The sequence below is a fragment of the Globicephala melas genome, chromosome 2 (genome assembly GCF_963455315.2).
Source record: "Globicephala melas chromosome 2, mGloMel1.2, whole genome shotgun sequence".
Taxonomy (NCBI): Eukaryota; Metazoa; Chordata; class Mammalia; order Artiodactyla; family Delphinidae; genus Globicephala; species Globicephala melas.
In genome coordinates this window covers 169,160,410-169,184,333 of record NC_083315.2, presented here as the reverse complement: position 1 = coordinate 169,184,333, position 23,924 = coordinate 169,160,410, and the positions used below count along the sequence as shown (strand labels likewise).

At 38.2% G+C, this 23,924-nt stretch overlaps 1 protein-coding gene across 2 annotated transcripts in view; it reads left to right on the top strand.

The window, feature by feature from the left end:
• Window positions 1-79: 79 nt before the first annotated feature.
• The window catches only part of ATG2B (autophagy related 2B), a 78,220-nt gene continuing 54,375 nt past the window's right edge, over window positions 80-23,924 (top strand). The window contains exons 1-13 of one of the 2 annotated variants that reach the window (XM_060295254.1): window positions 80-670; window positions 8,043-8,205; window positions 11,620-11,772; window positions 12,747-12,849; window positions 14,360-14,522; window positions 15,284-15,463; window positions 17,596-17,692; window positions 18,608-18,793; window positions 19,778-19,929; window positions 20,022-20,127; window positions 20,849-21,110; window positions 22,640-22,790; window positions 23,769-23,861. In XM_060295254.1, the coding sequence (XP_060151237.1) occupies window positions 509-670; window positions 8,043-8,205; window positions 11,620-11,772; window positions 12,747-12,849; window positions 14,360-14,522; window positions 15,284-15,463; window positions 17,596-17,692; window positions 18,608-18,793; window positions 19,778-19,929; window positions 20,022-20,127; window positions 20,849-21,110; window positions 22,640-22,790; window positions 23,769-23,861 (1,971 nt within the window). In that variant the 5' untranslated portion in view covers window positions 80-508. Of the gene's footprint in view, window positions 671-8,042; window positions 8,206-11,619; window positions 11,773-12,746; window positions 12,850-14,359; window positions 14,523-15,283; window positions 15,464-17,595; window positions 17,693-18,607; window positions 18,794-19,774; window positions 19,930-20,021; window positions 20,128-20,848; window positions 21,111-22,639; window positions 22,791-23,768; window positions 23,862-23,924 lie in introns of both variants that reach the window. The other variant, XM_030883440.2, reaches the window with a different exon arrangement.

Sequence of the window (23,924 nt, the reverse complement as noted above, 5' to 3'; positions counted from 1 at the left end):
CCTTCGGCCCCCTGTGTGGCGTCACTTCCGCCTTGCCCGGCCGCGCGCTGGAGTCCGGGTCTCGCGGACGCGCCGGTAGCGTCCCGCAGTCGGGAGCGCGCCCCGTGGATGACAACAAATTCGTCGCGCAGCGGCGGTGGAGGTGTCCGCCTCAGCTCCGGCCTCAGGCCTTTCCGTCTCCTCGCGTGATCTCTTGCATCCTCTCTCTGGGCCGACTAGGACCCCCTCGGAAGCCCCCGGACTTGGGGTGACGGGGACTCCTCCGCGCCTTGTCCTCGCCAGGCCTAGCGCGAGCGGCGCGGCACAGGTGATGGGATCTCCCTGAGGGATTCCCGGCCCCGAGCGGGCATGGAGGGGCCTCCCCGGGCTTAGGCTTCGCCGCGGCCTGGGCTCGCCGGCCGGGACCTGAGACGCCGCTGCAGCCACAGCAGCGGCCTGGAGCCGGAGCCTGGACCCCCCAGGCCGGAGCCGTCCGCAGCCCCCGCCGGCCCAGCTGCCAGCCCTCGTCATGCCTTGGCCGTTTTCGGAGTCCATCAAGAAGAGGGCCTGTCGGTACCTCCTGCAGAGGTACCTGGGCCACTTTCTGCAGGAGAAGCTGAGCCTGGAGCAGCTCAGTCTGGACCTGTACCAGGGCACCGGGTCCCTCGCCCAAGTTCCCTTGGACAAATGGGTAAGAGCTGCCGGCGGCCAGCCGGGAGGGACTCAGTTTTCTCTTTAGCGCGATTCGAACGAGTGTCACCCAAGATTGGTGACGTTCAGTCCCCCCCTGGGGATTGTTTGGCTCCAGGTGGGGCAGTACTCCGAGAAATGTGTTCAAGTGTCGTGTAATCTGTTTCTAGCAAGTTTGCTCTCCCAAATCACGTGTTCAGAAACTTAACATAGGTAATGGAGTCTACCCTGTGGGAATCAGCGGAGTCAGTGGTTTGGGCGGGGGTGGGTGTCTGTGAATCTGGCTGAAAGGGGTCCATGGAAGGAGGTGATCAGTGCTGCCCCTTTGGGGAAGGACGGGTCTCGGGGTTCTGTGCAAACAAGTCGTATTTCATGGGATGACACTCTGGAAAGATTAAGGATGAGGAGGACCTTTGGGGATGTCAGAATGCCTAGGTATTCATTTATTTACTTGGGGTTGGTTACTTGCACACCGCGGCCTCCGTACAGCGTTTGGCATCTGGAAGAAAGTTAGGCGAAGGCCTCCTCTGCCGGTTTGCCTGCTTTTGCTTGATACTGTGTGTAGAAGGCCAGTCGGTGAACGGTAATGTGGCTCTAATAGTGATGCTTGGTTGTGCCTGTTTGCTTCACGTGACAGATCATAACAGCGGGTGTTGCAAAAGCGCTGAAGCTGCAGCGTTCAGACATTTAAAAACCTGTTTTCCGCTTGTCATCCAGAGGTTGTGAGTTGACTCGTCTTAACAGGTGCTTCATGTACAGTTGAACCTGCGTCTGTATGTTTTCAGTGCATAGTATTTTACTTCATGTGTATTCAGCCTTGAGTTTGGCAAGAATGGAGTGGCTCTCCCACTTCCCCCAACTCTTATTTGTTCCACTAGAGTTTGTGGCTTACAGTTTGTGTTGGTTGTACCATTCTAAAGTATTACTATTCTGAAAACATTCCAACACGGTTTACATTTAGGAAATCATCAATATAGGTAACTCTCCTGTGGTAGCTGGGCGAAACAAAAGGAAACATTTTTTTTTCTTGATTTAAGCAGTGTAAAAAGCTTGTGGGTTTTTTTTTGTTTGTTTTTCTTTTATGTAAAAGTATTTTAACAGAGTAGTGACTTCTTTAGCCGTAGAAACCTGAAAAACTCAAATTATGCTGACACCTTACTATGACCCTTAAATTAATTTGTACTGGTGTAAATAAGCATGTAATTTTATCAGCAAGTGGATGACCTACACTAGGGAGAGTACACAGGATAGTGGGAAAAGCCTTGGCTTGAGTAGCAGAAGGACCTAGTTCCAACCCAGGCTAGCCCATGCTGCCACAGTTAGCCAAGTGACGTTGGACATAGTAATTCACCCGAGTTCAGTAAACATTAATGGAGTACCCACTCCATGCCAGGCACTGTGTCAGGGTACTGCATCGCTGTAATTCTTACCAAAAGATAAGGATTCTGATGGGTATTTTAAAATTCATTGACCCATAAGTCTATCCTTTGGGTACAGTTATGAATAGACCGTCTTTAAGGAGGAGGGTTGGATATTTATTAACAGTCTTTTTTGGGTTGAAGGACTTGGCTGCATTATTCTTTTTTAATTATTTATTTATTGAAGTGTAGTTGATTTACAATGTTGTGCGTATGCATTATTCTTTTTTTTTAAATTTATTTATTTATTTTTGGCTGCGTTGGGTCTTTGTTGCTGAGCGCGGGCTTTCTCTAGTTGTGGCAAGCAGGGGCTACTCCTCGTTGTGGTGCGTGAGCTTTTCATTGCGGTGGTTTCTCTTGTTGCAGAGCATGGGCACGCAGACTCAGTAGTTGTGATTTGCCGGCTCTAGAGCACAGGTTCAGTAGTTGTGGTGCACGGGCTTAGTTGCTCCGCGGCATGTGGGATCTTCCCGGACCAGGGCTTGAACCCGTGTCCCCTGCATTGGCAGGCGGATTCTTAACCACTGTGCCACCAGGGAAGCCCCTACATTATTCTTTAATGACTTTTCACATTAACCCTATAAGGTGGGTATTATATCTATTTTACAGATGGAGTTAAATAATTTGCCTCAAGTCACACAGCTAGCAAGTGGTATAGTGAGAATTCAAGTCTCACTCCTAAGCCTGTTATTTCTTTATTAATCACATGGCTTCAAGCCAAGGAAAGAGCAGTTAATGTAACTGAGCATTTGTTTATTTCAGGCACTGTACTAGGCACTGTTATTTACGAGGTTTTATTTAATCTTCATGGGAAATCAGAGGTGGTAATATTTCAGTTTTACAGTTTGACTTCAGGATCATTGGAAAAGTAACTTATGGTTGGACTTAATCTGAAGGTTATATTTTGTTCTGCTTCTTGAAGGTGAGGGATATGCCCAGCCAAAATGATGTCAAATAAAGTATCCAGTAAACATTGGCTGTTGCTGGTTTCTTTATTTCATTATAGTGTGCTGTGTTTATGACTAAGATAAATCTTGGTGTGACGTTTAGATACAACTATTTAAACTTCTGATTGCAAATTCAGTTGCTTTTGACATTTGATTTGAAGGACTTTCATGACAGATAAAAAGATACCTCACAAAGATTCATAGATCCAAACGGGAGAATCCTATTATTGACAACATTCCTAATGTTTCAAATCTCAGTCATCAATTATGCGCAGGATTGTGTTGAAATCGCCTGTGAGATTCCCTTCTTCCTTGATCTCAGTCAATTATTCTTGCTAATTAATTGGGACATGTTGCATTTATATATATATATATGTGTGTGTATATATATATATATATATATACACACACACATATATATATAGTTAACTTTAAAACTCCTTTTAAAAAACTGTTTTAAAGGGCTTCCCTGGTGACGCAGTGGTTGGGAGTACGCCTGCCGATGCAGCGGACGGACGCGGCTTCGTGCCCCGGTCCGGGAGGATGCCTCATACCGCGGAGCGGCTGGGCCCGTGGGCCATGGCCACTGGGCCTGCGCGTCTGGAGCCTGTGCTCCGCGGCGGGAGGGGCCCCAACAGTGAGAGGCCCGCATACCGCAAAAAAAAAAAAAAAAAAACCTGTTTTAAGAAGACTTTAAATTTACTGAGTTAATTTTTCATGTTTTCAAACCTTTGTAACCTGTGTAGATAACGACTTAAAAAATAGTGTTTTTAATAGACATTTTTTCAGCAACAAGATCATGTAACAGTGGAAACATTTCCAAATATAATTTTTCAAAATGTCCTCTCCGTAGTACAAAAATCCTTTGAAAAGCAGCTACTTTTCTCACTCATTAATAAAGTGGTATCTTTACTTTGAAAAGACAGATTAAGTGTGTTTTGTGTTTTGGATTATACCTGCTAGGTAGCATGTACTACTGATAGCCATTTGTCATCACATAAAAGGTAGGCATATTTAAAATTCTAATCTTTGTGAAGAAGAAAATTACTTATTATCTTTAAATTCAACTCCTAAATGTTTGGTCATAAGAAAACCCAGGAAATCAGAAAGTTACTGTCATTTTCTGTCTCTCACAAAGATTCAGTTTAAAAGTCTGTTTTTCTTATGTAGACTGTATGCTCAAGTGTCAGTGCACTGAAATGGACCATCCAGCCAAAGGTACCACCCTTCCCACTGTGGAACTGCTAGTCTTCTCTTTGTTCCAGTCTGATGTATGGCCTGAGTGAGAGTGCAATGCCCATTTGTACATTAAGTATAGTACGACTTTTAAGTCTGTTTTATTTGAACTCTTACGCCTGGGCTTAAACTAATAAGGATGTATTCTTTTCCTAGTTAGTCTTACGGTATCAAAAAGAAGCGTATAACGTAATGTTTGCTTTTCTTCATCCTGCCAAGCACACCTTGAATTCCTAGTAGTGCTCATCATTGTACTAGGTAGGCACTGTGGAAGACAAAGAAAAATAATCAGCATTTACAGAGTGTTTACTTGGTACCAGGAACCATGTTGGTAGCTTTACACGTTATTTCGTTTACACTCACAATAACCTTAAACTGGTAGTATCGCTATTTTATGGATGAGGAAATTGTGACTCAAGTTAAAACCTTGTCCAAAGCCACCCAGCTAGTAAGTGACCGAGCTACTGTCTTTTAAAAGACTGTGTTTTAGAAGACTATTCTTCAAATATGTTTGCCCAGTTTTCTTTAAAAAATTTTTGAAACACTAACATATTCCTTGTACATTTTAAAATCGACTTTAAAATGTTTTCATTATAAGTTTAAATAGTTGTAAGGATAATGTAAATACTGATATAATAAAAATATAGTTTTTTTACCCAGTAAGATCTAAATACCTGCCATTATATATTTAAATATACTTGAACAAGGTCACCATTAATAGTTGGAAATTTAACATTGTATGTTCTCCCATTGAACTCATATGTCCGTCCAACTTCCTCTGCAAGATTTTATCGTAATTTGCATATTTTATGCTTATATCTTTTATTGATCATGCTGTTATTTCTCTATAATAAAAACATGTAACTAAATTGAAATCGATCATACTAAAAATTTGTGTCACAATTCAACTTTCTTTTGCATTAAGTGAATATTTTCTAGTGTAACTTTTTTTTTTTTTTTTTTTGCAGTACGCGGGCCTCTCACTGCTGTGGCCTCTCCCGCTTTGGAGCACAGGCTCCGGAAGCGCAGGCTCAGCGGCCACGGCTCGCGGGCCCAGCCGCTCCGTGGCATGTGGGATCTTCCCGGACTGGGGCACGAACCCGTGTCCCCTGCATTGGCAGGCGGACTCTCAACCACTGCGCCACCAGGGAAGCCCTAGTGTAACATTTTAATTCCCATAATGATTTCTTCACTATTGATTCTTTTTTTTTGAGTTTTTTAGTGGTTGCTCTAGGGCTTTTACCATATTGATCTTATCAGTATCTCCTTCACATAATCATTGGGTTTTAAGTGAATTTTTCCCCTGGATTGTTCTGTTATTACAATGTTAAGGGCAGTTGATCAAAGCAATGTAAATATATTATACATTTGAATAACTAAACATAAAAACTTATTGGAAATATATTTATTGATGTTATGGGTGTGTTTCCCCCTCTTCCCTGATTTGTTCATGTATCCATAGATGAATATACTTACAACTAGAATTTGATAGGGTTCAGCATAAATTTCACTCTAAATTTTTAAAATAGTTATAAGCTTGAGAAACACTGCTGTCCTAAATAAGTAGATGAGAATTATAGGGATTTTGCAGTAGCAGTATCACTTAGTTCTTTGAATTTCTTTTAATGGCAATGCCAAAAATACGTATAAGGTGAGGAAAGACCAGAAAACTTATTGCTGGTCCTGCCTGAAGATTTTTATATCCTAGGCAGTGCGTAAGGGAGGGTTCAGGAAGGGAAAAAGATATGCCATTTTTGGCTCAGTGGGAGAAGGGAGACTGTACAAGGGAATATGGGAAAGGAGACCCAACATGATGCCAGTGCTTTAAGTACCCTTCTCAGGAAGGTCCATTTTAGGAAAGAATATATTTGGAGATTGGGGATCTGGAATTTTATACCTTAAAACCATCCATGCCCATATACTCTTTAGGAAGTCTGTAGGATCACACAAACACCATTGTGAAGAAAGTCTATTAAAATAGTAACTTCCAGTGACTTCCCTGGTGGTCCAGTGGTTAAGACTGTGTGCTTCCATTGCAGGGGCCACGGGTCCCTGGCTGGGGAACTAAAATCCTGCATGCTGTGGTGCAGCAAAAAAAAAAAAAAAAAATCAAAGTAGTAACCTCCAGTGATAGAACGTGAGCCAGTCTAGATCTCAATGTTCAACGTTAGGTTTGTAGACAAAGAATTACAACACTACCCTTATGCAACATAGCATACAGGAAGCACATTACGTGTAGACTGGCATTTAATAAATTTTTGTTATTTTAATTTAAAAAGTATATTGTCTGTCAAAAAAACCCATTTAATGATTCTACTAACTGTATTTACATCCATCTGTCTTCCTTTTGTTGTAGTTAAAACTTCACTGAAATTGCTGTCAGTGGGATCACCTATACGCTAAATGTCACTAAATTCAGTGGACATTTAAAAATCTTTGACTTCTGGTTAGTTCTCGTTGCACTTGACCACTCTTTATGTTGTCTTTCCACAATTTTCTGGGGCAAGAGGCTCTTGATTTTCTTTCTACTTCTCTGTTTGCTTTTTTTGTTGTTGTTGTTTACTTTGCAGGTTCCTCTTTCTTAACCTTCTTCTTAAATGTTGGTGTTTATCAGGATTCTGTCCTAAGCCTCATCTTTTTACTCTACGTTAGTTCCCAAAGGCTGTCTCTGCTCACCCCTGTGGTTTCATTTACCCTCTGTGTTTATAAAGCCCTTCTGTATTATAAGCCCAGATGGCTCTCCTGAGCTCTGAACCTCCTAGACATCTCCACCTTGATGTCTGCTCAGATATTATCTTTGGAACTGAATTCTTCATCTTCCCCTTACCCTGTCTCAGTATATGGCGCCCCTATCTAAGCCGTTGCCCAAGCCAGCACCCAGCGAGTCATTCTTCATTCCTTCTTGTCTTTACCCCTCATGATGACAATTAATTCTACTTCCTAATATATTACAGAAATCCATCTTCCTCTAACTTGCCTCATTGCCACTATCCTTGCCAAACCAAACTTTAGTTTCTCTTACTTATAACATCCTTTCTGCTTGAGTTTTGCTTTCCTCCAATGCATGCTGTACATGACAGCAGGAGTGGCTCACTAAAAGTTCTATCCTCATCATGGCGCCCTTGCTTAAAATCTTTCACTGGCTTCACATTGCCCTTGAGATAAATTTCAGACTCTTTAACATTAATTACAAGGCTTTTTGGATCCCATTCACCCTTATCTATGTAGCCTTATCTCTGGCTCATCACCCTGGCATGCTCGTCACCCTGGCATGCTCGTCACCCTGGCATGCTACAGGAAAGCCTAAAGCAGCTTTTTCCACACCTGCCCCCCCACCCCGCCCAAAACTCTTGTATCTCAAATATGTGTGCTTGTACACTCTGACGTCTGCCTTCTTTGAATCCTTCTACATGCTGCTGTCTCTCTCTGGACCACTGTGTCCAGTTAACTCCTCAGCCTTCTGGTCTCAGCTTTAAATAGCACTTCCTCAGGTGGCCTGCCCTGTATCTCTAGGTTAGGTTCTTTTACACGTTCAAACAGTACAGTGTATTTCCTCTGTCAGGCAACTTATCCCACTTTAATTAAATGTGTCTTTCGTGGTAAGCTGTTTTGTCAGCTTAGTGAGGGCCGAGAATCATCCTTATCTTGGTCTCTGCTTTCTTTATCCTTAGTGCCTGACACATGCATGAGCATATGTAGCATCTCTGAATAAGCCAACAATTTTAAGTTCTTGTTCTTGTGATTTCAAAATGCACTTTTTTTTTGTCTTTAGTGTCTCAATGAGATCCTGGAGTCAGCAGATGCGCCTTTAGAAGTCACTGAAGGATTCATACAGTCCATTTCTCTGTCCGTTCCATGGGGCTCCTTGCTGCAGGATAATTGTGCACTGGAAGTAAAAGGGTTAGAACTGGTCTTCCGACCTAGACCTCGCCTAGGTAGGTGTATATTATGTGTTTCTGTTTGTTTCTATTTTTAATTTTCAGAGATTGGGAAAGTAACCTGATGGCGTTAAATTCAGTATTAATTTTGCATTGTATTTGTGAGATTTTCAGTAGATAAAATATTAGGGCGTGGTCCATGTGGGGGGCGTGTGATTGTATCTTCAGAGTTATTTCTGTCTCTATTTACCTACAGGAACTTTAGTATATAATGATTGGTTTAATTGTTTGTTACCAATTATCTAAAGTGACTTATGCTTTTTTTTTACTTGAAGTATAGTTGATTTACAATGCATGGCATTGTACAGCAAAGTGATTGTTATACATATTTTTATGTTTATATGTATATATATTATTGTTCAAATTCTTTTCCATTATCAGTTATTACACAATACTGAATAAAAAGCGACTTATGTTTTAAAGATTCAAAGTATTGTGCCAGAAAGCAAGGAGGTGCTCCAAGATTGATGGAGAAATGTTAAAAGGACACAGGATTGGGCTTGAAGGGGCTCCCATTGGCCAAATCTGGAAAACTTGGGCATCAAAAAGGATAATGAAAATAATGGATTATAACACACTAAATAAAAACAACCCCTAAGTCCATGTCAATACAAATAAGTATGTAAGGGGGGCAAGGAGAAGGGAAAGCTCTTCATTGCTACTACTTAGAAACATAAAAAAAATGGTGGAATATTCCCATGTTTTCAGCCACCATAGTAAAAATTAATGGTATCAAGATCATCAATGAACGCTGATACCGTTCGGTGAAGGGTTGTTGAAAAACTGGATAGATATTTAGACAGTATCAGAATATCTCCCACTGTTTACATATTATTTGCAGAGGGAAAAAGTTTCTTTTACCGTGCAGAAAATTGACAATCACCACCATAACTGAGTGATCAAGCTTAACCTCATCAATAATGGGTTAACCTGACATCATGTGTGTCCTGACTGAGGGACTGAGAAAGACGTGATCACTTATGTATTATTCCTGCTAAAAGTGCTTAATCTGAATCAAATCACGAGGAAGCAGTCAGACAAATCCAAAATAAGGGAAATTCTATAAACTAACTGGTTGGTACTGTTAAGAAAATGTCATGAAAGACAATGAAGGTAGAGGAACTGTTTAGATCAAAGGAGACTAAAGACACGAATAACTAATTGCAGTACATAATTCTCTTTCTCTCTCTTTCTTTCCTATGAAGGGTGTTATTGAGGCAGCTGGGGAAATTTGGATATTGAATGTATGTATGATATTTTGTCAATGTTACGTTGCTTGGGTGTGTTAATGGTATTGAGCTTTTGCAGGAGACTGGTCCTGTTCTTAGGAGTTACATGCTGAAGTCATTAGGAGTGAGTGTTATGATGTCTGCAGTTTACCTTCAAATAGTTCAGTGAAAGTTTGAGAGTGTGTATGTAATCTTTTTTTTTTTTTTCCTGGCTGCACTGGGTCTTTGTTGCAGTGTGTGGGCTCTTCGTTGCCGTGCGCGGACTTCTCTGGGTGTGGCATGCGGGCTCCAGAGCACGCGGGCTCAGTAGTTGTGGCGTATGGACTCTCTAGGTGTGGCACGTGGGCTTAGTTGCCCCGCAGCATATGGGATCTTAGTTCCCCGACCAGGGATTGAGCCCACGTCCCCTGCATTGGAAGGTGGATTCTTAACCACTGGACCACCAGGGAAGTCTCAGTGTGTGTGTAATCTTGATGAATCTAGGTGTAGGGTATGCAGGTGTTCACTGTACACCTCTTTCTTAGGACTGAAAATTTTCAGAAGAAAACTTTGGGAAGGAAAAGATTTAAACTGGTAGCAAGTCATTGTTTACAAATATATGCGTGTGGTAGCTTTAATTACACATATGATGTTTTCTGATTTATCAAACATGTATACTGTGCTTCTTGCATGCCAGATACTGTTCTGGGTGGTTTACAAGTACTATCTTCACAGTAGCTCTTTGACATAGATACTTTTAATTATCTCCATTTTGCCGAATAGGAAATTGAAGCATAAATACTAGGTTTAATAACTTGTCCAAGGTTATAGCTAATTAAATGGAAAAGATGGGATCTGGATCTAGGCAGTCTAGTTCTGGAGCCCCTATTCTTAACCACTGTGCTATGTTGTGTCTTGGATTGTCTACTGCAAAGAGTGTGTGTTTATGTATAAGCTAGTAAAGTCATGATGGTGAATCATGTTAAATTATGAACTTAAATTCTTTCAGTGACAAGTGATGTTTGTAAAGATATATTTGAAGAATTATGATCCCAAGTGCTGCCTGAAACACCATTTAAGTTATGCTTAGTAAAGTTTAGTATCTGTATTTTTAAAATTGGTAATCTATGCATGGAAATTCTTAATAATCTGGTATTTAATTAACAAGAATATTTTATATTTTAACCAAGCTGAGTAGATATAGTAATACTTTACTAAGGAAAGTCAAATATTTTACCCTTATTTTAAAAATATTTCATTAAAAGGACTTTTAATTTTAGAAGACAATAATTCTAGTAATCTCTGTCAGTTTGTTTTGAATAACATAAGGAAGTGTGGTGGAATTCTCTCATAAGGGAGGATCTGGAAAGGACTCTTCGCAGTTTGTGTGTTCCTTCTCCAAGGATGCTCTTCTGTTTTATCTACATTTATAGTAACCTTCTGAAGCCTAGGTCAACTGCTATCTCTCCTTTCCTGTGAATTCCCTCAGCCAGAAGATTTAGCCTCTTCTCTTAGCTAGCATAATATTTTCTGTTGACACTCAGTAGTTGGCTATTAATTCTTCTTAATTTTATCTCATTTCTTCTACTATCTTGTAGTCTCTTTGAGGGCAGAATTAATAATTATTTTATTTTTCTTTCTTTTATAGCAGGGTCAGCTAACTATGGCCTGCACACCAAATCTGGTCTGTCATCTGTTTTCGTAAATAAATTTTTATTGGAACATCACCATATATACATATTCATTCATTCATTCTCTCTGGCTGCTTTTGTACTAGAGTGAGAGAGTTGAGTAGTTGTGATAGAGACCATATGGCCCACAAAGCCTAAAATACTTACTGTCTGATCCTTTGCAGGAATTTTGTTGACCCCTGCTCTACAGTATTTTGAACAGTACCACTCATATAAAATATCCATTAAATACTTGAATGAATATGTGAATTAATATTTGTCAGATATGTATCATGTAATGAGAACATATGTCTCTGGACTTCTATCTGTGATTTTTTTTTCCTTCTCAGTTATTATAAGGTGATGTTTAAATCTTAGGAGTAATTTCTAGACTATTGTATCCCTGGGTGACACTATGATGCTGAATATCTCTTGGAGGATTAAGAATTTATCTGTTTGAAATGTGTGATTTTAAGAAATGGCTTTGTTGTAACTGTGAGAAGTTATTTAAGATTAATCTATATTTTCTGCAGCAACTGGTTCTGAGCCTATGTATTGGTCAAGTTTCATGACCAGCAGTATGCAATTGGCAAAAGAATGTCTTAGCCAGAAACTAACAGATGAACAAGGAGAAGGATCCCAGCCTTTTGAAGGACTTGAAAAGTTTGCTGAAACCATTGAAACAGGTTTGGCATTATTGAGTATTTTCAAAAATTTTAGATTTTACTTAGTAGTAAGGCTTGTATAAGAAAAACTCATTTGAATGATTTTAAAAGAATTGTTATTCTTACTTCAGAACTTTAGAATTGAGGTTATTTTAAAAATTGTACAGTAAATCCCCCACATACAAACCTTCAAGTTGCGAACTTTCAAAGATGTGAACCTGCGTTCACATGTCCAATCACGTAAGTTAGTTCACGTGTCTGGTGTACATTGTCACGTGTGTGCATCCTCTTCAAGTGGCTGTGCTTTTGTGTACTTTACTGCACAGTACTATATAGAGTACAGTAATACAGTATCTTTATTTCAAGCCCAGGATGTCTGGAAGCAAGCATAAAAACAGCAGTGATGTAGCTGCTGGTACTACTACCAGCCCCTGTGTGCCAGTTGTTGTGCTGGACTACTGTACTTTTCAAGGTACTGTACTGTAAGATTAAAAATGTTTTCTTTATTTTTTGTGTTTGTTTTTTTATGTATTATTTGTGTGAAAAGTATTAGAAACCTATTACAGTACAGTACTATATGGCCAATTGTGTTAGTTGGGTACCTAGGCTAACTTTGTTGGACTTAGGAAAAAATTGGACTCGCTCTCGGAACGGAATTCGTTCATATGTAGGGGACTTACTGTATTCAATTAAATTTCATGTTCTTTTTTACCCTAGTTTCTCCTCTGTTTATTTTATTATGCTTGCATAATGAAGGGATTAGAATTCAACAGATAGTGTTAGTCATTGCCCAGGTTGAGATGTAACATGGGTAAGTGCTCAGCAAGGCAAAATATCTATTACAAAGCTCAAGATTTGGGGATTTTTTAAAGGAAAGAAATTCAACTTTTATTTTGTAAGTTCTTATTAAACTAATTTAGTATTTATTCCTTTCATTAGAAGTTTTTATTTAGTATACACATGGTCTCATGTTGATGGTTACCTGTTTACTCTAGTACTAAGAAGAGTAAAAGTCACTTTTATAGACACTGTCTTGAGAATTGAACATGTGCCAGAAAATTCCAAAACTGGAACTGCACTTGAAATTCGAATAGAAAGGTAAGACTTCTTATATCTGAAAGCAAATTACCCTGTTCTTTTCTTTGTAAATAATAAAATCTGACTCTCGTTAGATTTCAGGATGCTTTTGGAGTTTAGAGGTGCTTGTATTAAGTTAATATATTACATTATTTCTGAGTAAAGTGCTTTTCTCCAAGTTGTGTTCTAATCCCATTATTGAAAACTGAAAGTACCAGTTGGGGTATAATTGTATATAATATAATGCTCTGAATATTTGATTTCACAAAGCAGGTAATTCTCTTTTAGTTAATATCAAATCGAAATAATGACTATTTGAGTGGTACTAAATTTAAGGTACTCCTGTTGGAGAGTTTCAGTTTTTTCATATGAACAATGTACTATTTAGATGTGTCTCATTAATGTGATAGGCTTTTTTGCTTTGCTTTATTTGGTCTATGTGCTGCTTTAGGCTAAGACTGTTGTTTTCTTTGAAGATTCTGTGAAGGTATTTTAAGGTTAATATGTACAATAGTGATTTACTTAAAAAGATGTAAACACATCACTTTTTGTTTTCTGTGTTTGCCCACTTGGAGCACCTATAAATAGCTCTAAAACAGGGACTGATTTACATACCCACTACTGAGTGTTGTTTTGAGGTAGTAACTCTTCACCTGTGTCTTAATGCCACATGAGCTGCCAGCAGAGATAAGCAGAAAGAAGTAGGTACACCGAGCACCAAAGACACTTTGTATGTGGATCTGTTGGGGGCCTTTATTGAGTTCTGGTCTCTTTCACAAAACATAGCTATTAGTGAAACAGTTACTGTTAACAGATCTTTGAAATTAGGTTGCATTACCTTAAAATGGTATATTTAAAAAATTTCTAAAATCTCATGCATTTAGCACAACAATATTTTACTTAAGCTGAAGATGAGTCATAAGGACTCATAGAATAGTTACAGGAATTCAAGAAATGTCACGTCAGGGGCTTCCCTGGTGGCGCAGTGGTTGAGAGTCCGCCTGCCGATGCAGGGGACACGGGTTCATGCCCCGGTCCGGGAAGATCCCACATGCCGTGGAGCGGCTAGGCCCGCGAGCCATGGCCACTGAGCCTGCGCGTCCGGAGCCCGTGCTCTGCAACGGGAGAGGCCACAACAGTGAGAGGCCCCCGTACCGCGAAAAAAAAAAAAAAAAAAGAAATGTCATGTCAGACTTGTGACTTGGAGCCAAATGCTGTCCCTGTTAACCAAGAGATGTTTGTGAGGGAGCACAGGAGTTGTTTTCCTTGAAACTAACTTCAGGAAGTTATTAATTTTTTTCCCCCAAATTTAGGAGCCTCAAAACATTACCTTGTTGGGCTTAATGTCTCTTCATGAAAATATTTACTGTAGTAAAGCATGGTAATGCTGACCCACCTTTTAGATATATTCTAAGAAGAGCTAACACTTGAAAAATTCCTTTAACTTCAACAGCGATGTGCATTTCTTATAATTGCAAGTAGGTTTTCCTAGGAGTTTTATGCAAATGCTCTTTTTGTTTTTAACTTTCAGAACCATGTACTGTGATGAAACTGCTGACGAGTCCTCAGGTATTAATGTACATCAACCCACAGCTTTTGCTCACAAGTTACTTCAGCTCTCTGGAGTGTCTCTCTTCTGGGATGAGTTTTCTGCATCAGCAAAATCTTCCCCAGTTTGTTCAACTGCACCAGCGGTAAGGAAAACAAAACAAAAAACCAAAAAACCAAGATCATAGATTTTTGAAAGGTTTACATGAGGGTTTTTAAAATTCCCTAGGATATGTAATATGTACTAATAGGTTTCCGTCTGATGTGAGAGCTAACACAAATATTCAGTAATGGGGGCATATATTTTGGAGATTTAAGGATACTTACATTTATAATTAATGCCGTTTCTGCCAGTTTGCTCTGTATTACTTAGATAAACACTGGATTCTGTGTCTTAGAGGGAAATGATATATTAACATCTAATACCCTTTTTACAGTAAAAACATAAAATCAAGTAATGTTCACATTTACCTTACATGCTGAATGTATTACTGAAAATGTATCTTACAAGTCATATCTTAAAGAAGTTTTATAATTAAGGAACTCTTTGTTAATCCCTTCTAAGATTGGAGAGTCCTTTTATAAATTAGTCACTCAATGATTTATCTTTTACTTTATTTCACAAATCTTATTTTCTTAATTATAGAATGTCTATTAAATTTTCTTATTATGGAACTTGAACAGAGACTGTGCTTTATTCATAAAGTCCTTTTCCATGATTTGCCTTTATTAAGGTACTGTGCTGTTTCATGGTAGCTCTACAATACTGGTTTATCCATTGTCACATCATACAGTTTTCATGTCAAATACTTTATTCTTCTTAAACTGACAATTGTATTTTGCATTTCAATTTCTTTACATTAAGGTATTTTAAAGAATTGCTTTTTTTCGTATTGCCTTACTGTAGGAAGCTGAGCCAAAGCTGTCCCCTAGCTGGAGTCCCAGAATTGTTTATGAGCCACACCCACAACTAACTAGGAGTTTGCCAGAGGCAGCACCCTCTGACCCGGTGCAGATTGGAGGGCTAGTCGGTAGTTTGGGGTTGAGTCTCACATTGAAACAGAATGAGGTACTTCCTGGAGCTAAGGTAAGTATTTGTTCTATTTTCTGTAGATAAAAACAGAGGAAAGCCACAGGCATCCTTTACTCTATGCGGGGACCCACTGATTGGTTGCTGTAAATTACCCTGTGACGAGGGGGCCACGGTCTTGGAGTCAGCGTTTTTACTCTCAGCTGGTGCTTCTGTCTGTAGGTGACAGAGTTCGGGTGAAGACGGGCTTTCTGCCCATCTGCTGCAGCTCAGGATTTGAAGCTGTCTCCTATGCTTACTTTCCTCCACTTTCAGAAACATTCATTAGTTCAGATAACTGGGAATATCTTAAAGAATCTCTATCATCATCAAATGATAAAGTTAAAGGAAGGAGAGATTGGGAAAGCAAGTTGACTGAAGGGGATGTTTAATCACATGTATGTAAAACTATCCACCTATGTGTATTTTGAATGGAATGTCCATTTTTATAATACTTATGAAAAGAGATTGATTTTTTTCATGATGTCTCATAGCTTTTTGAAGACAGTGTAAAGACAACTGTACTCATTTCTTAGGGAACAATATTGAACAGTCTGGAGAATCAGGAAACTTGTATGTATTTAGTCAGTTAACAATGTGTCTGTCAGGTATTATTTTCAGACTCTGAAAACTAATCTTCCATATAATCTGTGTAAAATGTAGTTTGAGAAGATATCAGGGTTTATTTATTTGTATATTCACTTATCTAACTAGCTCTAGACATTTGAGTGACTACTGTATGCCAGACCCCATACAAGTTCTTGGGACAGATGCAGAGATGAACGGAATGCAATCTTGGTCTTAATAAAAGATAAAATAAGGGCATAGACATGGCTGTGGGAATGTGGAAGAGGGAGCCACTGAGTACATGTGAACATACATAGAAAGGTTTTAAGTTCAGCATATAATCAAAAAGAGATCTTCCCACTGTCCCCAGCCTTAACTCCTTGTTGATTTATGGCCTGGGATGTCAGCAGTCAGTAAGGAGGCCCCATGAAACCAGCACTCCGCGGGTCAGCTTAGCTTAAAATCCTGGCTCTGGATCTGTTAGATGGCCTTGCGCAAATCACTTAATCTTTGTGAACTGTTTTCTCATCTGTAAGACCGGAACAGTACTAAGAATTAGAGGAAATAAAAGCATCTAACACAGTGCCCCAGTACGCAAAAAAAAAGTTGGTAATAATGATTATTATTATTATTGGAGAATGTATTATTTTATTAGTTAGATCATGGAAATTTCTCAAAGTCACTATGTAATTTATTTTATTTTTTGTTCTTACAATCAGAAGAAATTTGTTTTTCGCCTGGGAAAGATGCCATTTCCCAAATATAAGTATTTTCTTAATTGAATTATTTTTAAATTGTATAATGGCATAAAGATAATAGGAGTCCGTGTTAACATTAAAAATAAGAGGAGGTGAATGAAAAGTAAGGCGAGCATATTCAACTTTCCAGAATGTGATGTAGAGAACAGGGTAATTGCTTTTGTCAGCGTATACGCCAAAAGAATCAGGGTGAGAGTGGGATCGGGCTTTTATTTCTAGAAGGAAAAATGGACAGGGAGTTGGAAAAGAGAAGGGAATTCCACATGAGCCCCCTCTTTCTGCTGTGGCTCCATGCCCAGTGGAGAGTGGGCTTTGTGGAGCACAGAGGGCATTCACAGGGACACACTGTTGATAGAGAAGGTCCTTGCATGTTCTACAAAGGAGTGTGATCTGTGGGCAAACTTATGAAAGCCAGCTTTATTTGCTCTTGGCTTGAATCAAGCTTTAAAGATTATGATTTGGGTCTTTTGAAATCATGATGGGAATGATTACTCTGTTACCGCTATAGATATTCTTTCTTGGAGACTGTATCTTAAGGCCTCCTCAAATACCTTAAATACTCAGAAAACTCAGAGAGACACAAAGTATGACATTGGACTTGCCAACATGGAATTTCTCAGGAGGATTTTCCCTCTTAAAACAACAGTTGTTGGCCTTACATCTTTTCATTTAGATTGTGTGGATTAGTAGAGAGAACCTTAGGTAAAGGAATCCAAGGCTAAATGATCAGTATTCCTCTTAGTGCATTAAAATGTACTGGGATTTGTCATGATGAGTTTATAAAGAGTATTCATCCTGAGTAGTTTTCTTCTTTTTTTTTTCAAGTTGGATATTGATGGACAGATAGACTCTATACATCTATTCCTGTCGCCAAGGCAGGTGCACTTGCTTTTGGATATGTTAGCAGCTATTGCTGGACCAGGCAAGTATAACTCTGTTGTTATTTCTAATTCTTTAAAACTTTTTAGCTAAAATGTATAGCATACAAATAGGGAATTGTATTACCATATAGGAAATGTGTGAACTTAAAGCTGTATTGTAGGGACTTCCCTGGTGGCACAGTGGTTAAGAGTCCGCCTACCAACGCAGGGGACACAGGTTCGATCCCTGGTCTGGGAAGATCCCACAAGCACGGAGCAACTAAGCCTGTGCACCGCAACTACTGAGCCTGCGTGCTGCAACTACTGAAGCCCACGCACTCTAGGGCCTGCATGCTGAAACTACTGAGCCCGTGTGCTGCAACTATTGAAGCCCACATGCCTGGAGCCCGTGCTCCGCAACAAAAGAAGCCACTGCAATGAGAAGCCCACGCACGGCAATGAAGAGTAGCCCCTGCTCGCTGCAACTAGAGAAAGCCCGTGCCTGGCTTCCTTTCAACGAAGACCCAATGCAGCCAAAAAAGAAAAAAAAGCTGTATTGTATTGTGACTAAGAATCCTCAATAGTTAAATTTGATTGGATCTTTCAAATTGTATTATCCTGGCACAAATTGGGGTTCAGATTCTTTGTATCATATACATAACATTTTCAGAACTGACTGGCTTACTTCCTTGGTTGGGGGTAGTACTTCATACAACTGAGAAGGTGTAATTCTTAAACACATTCAATAGCACGCACTTAAAATTTTTAATGACTTATCTATCAGAGATCAGATCTTCTGATTCCTAGCTAGCTGCTTAGAGCTATTGCTTAGATCTCCAGTTAATATTAAATAGTGCTGGTTTTGCACTGACTGTGGTACTGAGTTGCCATTGATATTGGATAAGTGGGTTGGGAGAGAAATGATTAATTAACTCCAAATTTATTTACTGTTTTGCTTTCCTTTTGTATACTTGTAGAAAATTCAAGCAAAATCGGGTTAGCTAATAAAGACAGAAAAAATCGACCCATGCAGCAAGAAGATGAATATCGAATTCAAATGGAATTAAACCGGTATTATTTGAGGAAAGATTCCCTCTCTGCGGGTGTATCCTCAGAGCAAAGCTTTTATGAGACAGAAACAGCTCGTACACCTTCTAGCCGGGGTAAGCAACTCAAAAAGTTGACTTCTGAATCATACATTATCATCATAGAGCAAGGTAAACTTAATTTTGACTGCTGTAAAATGGAGTTTAGTAATGAAAAAACTGAAGATCCAAGAAGGTTTAAATTTATAAGTTGATCTAACCACAGCCTTACAGTGATGCACTGGCACGCATGTGCTGCAGTATCCCTTTTGATTGTATAGTTTTGTTTTGTAAATCATGATTTATTCTAAGGAAAGTCAATTAAAAATGTGGATTTACACAGAAGATAAATTGGGGGTAATTATTCATTTTTTCAAATTCTTATGTGCTCACATAATGATTTACAGTAGTTTTCTTTACATAGAAACCTTTGTCCATTAATCTTTCTATCAATTAAATGTAAATATAATCTTTATCCAGTTTACTTTGCATTTCAGAATGTGTAAGCACTAATACCACGAATAATAAGAATCAATTTAAGTATGGAATGTTGAACTAAATAAAAAATTCAAGTCTACTCAAGAAATTTTGGCCATAAGAAACTTCATTTGCATGAGGGTAAAACAGTCTCTAGAAAGAAGTAAAACATAAATAAAATTCTAAATAAAATATTCAACTCTTTTTTTAAGAAATAGCTGTATCCATATGAAGCCAGAGATTGCAAGATATTTATACTATTTAAAAATCTGGATTATTTTAAAATCATATGACAGTTAATGACATTACATCATACCATGTAATGCAGCTTATCATATATTTTTTTAAAAAGTTCACCAGTGGGCTAGCTTAACCTTTTGTTAATCTATATTCAGTTGAGTTTTTACTATGACATTAATATCTTGGTTCCAAAGAAATTACCCCATTTGAAGTAACATAAAATTTAGGACATCACTATATCTCAGATAACCTGAGGGAAGAATATGATATTAATATATATGAACTTATTTAAAGATGTGAATTGGAATTATAATAAAACTGACAAAGTTTAATTCTGTCTAGAAGAAGAAGTTTTCTTCTCCATGGCTGATATGGACATGTCCCATAGTCTCTCTTCTCTTCCACCCCTTGGGGAACCCCCAAATATGGACCTTGAGTTATCATTAACTAGTACATATACAAACACACCAGCAGGATCTCCGTTAAGTACTACTGTGGTAAAGTATTAATTAATTTTTGTTCTGTTCTTGAAAAGTTGCTTCTAAAATTTTGCACTTTATTCATGTGCTTTAAAAAAATTATTTTATAGCTTCAGCCAACTTGGGGAGATTTCCTTGATCATCATAAAGAACAGCCAGTAAGAGGGTCAGCATTACCATCCAGCCTAGTTCACCCAGCATCTTTACAGAAGACTGGTAAGTAAAAAAAAGACATTTGTTGATAGTTTCCCCTGGAATTTTTAAAAACTTAAAAATTAAAAAAAATTGTTTTTAAAAAATGCCATTCTATTCTTTTTCATAAAATTTTCTTTGGTCTAGGCTATTTAACAAAATTTAGAAACAAAATGAAGCATTGTTGAACAATTCACTGTGAAGTGTTTCAGAATAGGTGCCTTCTTATTGTATTCTTTGTGTATTTAAATACTTAAATATTTTTAGTAAAAAGTACACCAGAAGTTTCTTATTATTATTACAGTTTAGGGGTCTCAAATCAACTATCTGATTTTTGTTTCACGTTTACACTTTCCTTGAAAGAGAACCTCAAGTTTCTTTTCTGCAAAATTTAATTGAAATAGACACAGGCTTAAAGGAAAATTTGAAGAGCAGCTTTTGGTTAATCTCTGACTTTTTCCAATACAGTTTTATTAATGCAAAAGTTTTGTTCATATGTTTCCTATTGTAACAATTTTTTTTTTGTACTTCAAGTATCAAGGATCTTGGATATAAAATGCAGAAAGATTAGTTTATTTTACTCGTTTACAATCACTCAAAATGTGTGATCACATGTTTTTTGAGACTAAAACCTCAGGTTTAATTTTAAAATTAACACACGAGTAAATGTTTTATAATTTTGATATAATGGATTGTTTTAACTATTAACTTTTTTATGAATATAATTTTAACACATGTATTTCAGCTCTCCCCTCTAGATCTGTTTCAGTGGATGAATCCAGGCCTGAATTTATTTTTAGACTAGCTGTGGGAACTTTTTCAATCTCTGTGCTTCACATCGATCCTTTATCTCCACCTGAAACATCATTGAACCTTAATCCATTGACACCTATGGCGATAGCTTTCTTTACTTGTATAGAAAAGATTGATCCAGCAAGATTTTCAACAGAAGATTTTAAGTCTTTCCGAGCGGTATTTGCAGAAGCTTGCTCACATGATCACCTTAGGTAAACTTTTATATTTATTAATGATCCTTGAAAAAGAACCAAATGTGGACTTTTCATTTATCTACAATACCTACCTATCTCCATTTGTTTTTCCAATTCACATTTTAAATATTTGTAAATGAGTGGAGTGAGTGTGGTTTTCTTGCAGTGCTGCAAAGATGTTTACCATAGAATCTCTCATTCAGGTTATTTGGCATGTGAAACATTCAGATATAAGATCTATATAATTTGGGGTTGTCTAAATTATCTTTTCTTTAGTTCCCTGCCCTGCCCTTGCCAAGTTTCTTTGCCCACATTTTGCCTTCATTCCCCACTGACACCATTATGATCATAAAAATAGTTCTTACTGTCACAGGTTTGGTAGAGATGGCAGTGGTGGTGAGCGTAGAATGGGCTAATGCAAAGGGACTTGAAGGTGATTCATACGCTGCTGGCCATGGGGTGGGAAATGATACCAAGGCTCATCCTGAGCTTGGACGCTACATTTTCAACTTCTGCTTAAAAAAAAAAAAAATCAAAGCTGTTCAAATAGCCACTGATCTTTTTATGGGTTGAGTCCTAATAGATGAGGAGATAATTAAGTTTATAAGTACATATAATATTGTTAATGTGCAAATACTATTCATTTTAACATGAGAGTGACCTATAAATTGTCCATTCATATGTTATTTTATGTAATGGCTTAGGCACATATATTCCTATTTTTAGAGAACGCTTTGGGCTTTCATTTTAACTTTTAACTTTTTTGAAGTATTAAAATTAATATACAAAGTAGTTTTTATATCTAGCAACAGAAACTCTACAGGTTAGGACCATAATATTTATTATAAAGCTGCAAAAACATTTTTTCTTCATATTTTTGATAAGGTTTCAAATATCTGCCAGTAGGAAATACAATAAATGCAACAAAAACTAGAGGTAGACCTTCATTTGAGTTCCACTGACTAAAGTTTTAAAAATATTGCATGATCCTTCTAGATAAGTTTAAGAAACTATGTACATATATTTTACAGATTTGAAAGATTTTATCCACTGAAGCATAAATTTTTTTTTTTTTTGCGGTACGCGGGCCTCTCACTGTTGTGGCCTCTCCCGTTGCGGAGCACAGGCTCCGGACACACAGGCCCAGCGGCCATGGCTCACGGGCCCAGCCGCTCCGCGGCATGTAGGATCCTCCCGGACCAGGGCACGAACCCGTGTCCCCTGCATTGGCAGGCGGACTCTCAACCACTGCGCCACCAGGGAAGCCCTGAAGTGTAAATTTTAAAATGTAGAAGAGGGAAGGGCAGTGTTGGGAAATACGTCCTGGGTGATTTCTTATCAGCAGATCTGATTTCTTTATCTTACGTCAGGGAATGGGGAATTTGAAGCAGTCTTTCTGGTTAATATCATTAAGAATATTAGTTATTACTAACAATTTGAACTTGTCAGAACAGGTAGGTATTAACAGTTGTGTACTATTCTTTGACACATTGTTTAATCTAGAAATATATGGATACTCTTAAATGATGCATTTTTTTTTATAACAGATTTATAGGTACTGGCATCAAAGTATCCTATGAACAAAGACAAAGATCAGCTTCTAGATATTTCAGTACTGATATGTCCATAGGGCAAATGGAACTTTTGGAATGCCTGTTTCCGACTGATTTTCATTCTGTTCCTCCTCACTATACAGAGGTAAATGCTGATACTTTTCTTTTAGGATTAGTCTTTAAATGTCTTGCTTGTTAAGAATTGTGTGAACAGCAATGATTTTCTTTAAAAAGGCATAGGAAGTTGTATAGGAAGAAGTTTTTTGTGGTGTTTGCATTTATATTTTGTTGAAACAGATTTTTAAAAAAAATTATTTATTTGGTTGCAGCAGGTTTTAGTTGTGGCAGGCGGGCTCCTTATTTGCGGCTCCAGGGCTCCTTAGTTGCGGCACATGGGTTCCTTAGTTGCGACAGGCGGGCTCCTTTGTTGTGGCATGTGAACTCTTAGTTGCAGCATGCATGTGGGATCTAGTTCCCTGACCAGGGATGGAACCTGGGCCCCCTGCATTGGGAGCACAGAGTCTTACCCACTGCGCCACCAGTGAAGTCCTGAAACAGATTTTTAAGTGTGGCCTTTAAGGCCATTATAAGAGTGTGTTACATTTTTAGAGTTGACTTGTTTTAGAGTCAGTTTATGGGACAAATGACTTAATTTCACTCATTTTCCAAGCACTCTTAATTTCAGAAGAATTCTATTATTCAACAAATAGTTATTGAATGCCTACTATGTGCTAAGCACTGTTCAAGATAAGTGAAATGTCTTGTGCCCATTTATCGTTAATCTGATTTTTTTCCTATCCTAAAAGCATGTCCTAGAGAAACTTTTAAAAGCTATCAAAATGACATTTTTATTGCTGTTACTTTGCCCTTGTGACTTATTTTATTTTCAAAGCGCTTTATTTGAATCCTCACATACATTTTGCAGATGTGATACTAAGTATTTCAGAAGTTAACTAATTTGTCTAAAAGTCACGTTGCTAGTAAGTGACAAAACTAAAGCTTAAACCAGCCTTTCTGACTTCAAAAAGCTCTTTCCGCTATTATATTAGCTCCTCTATTAATTCATGTGATTAATTATAGCTTAATATTGTACATTTCATTTATCTTCATCTTTGTTTTTAAGCTTTTAATGTTCCATTCCAAAGAACAAACTGATTCTCACCCCCCTGTGTGTCTTCAGCTTCATTATAAGCATTCTGAGAATAAAGGACCCCAGGTAAGAGATCTTTTTGTGTGATTAGCACCTGTAAATTTTCATTTGATGTATATTTTATCACAA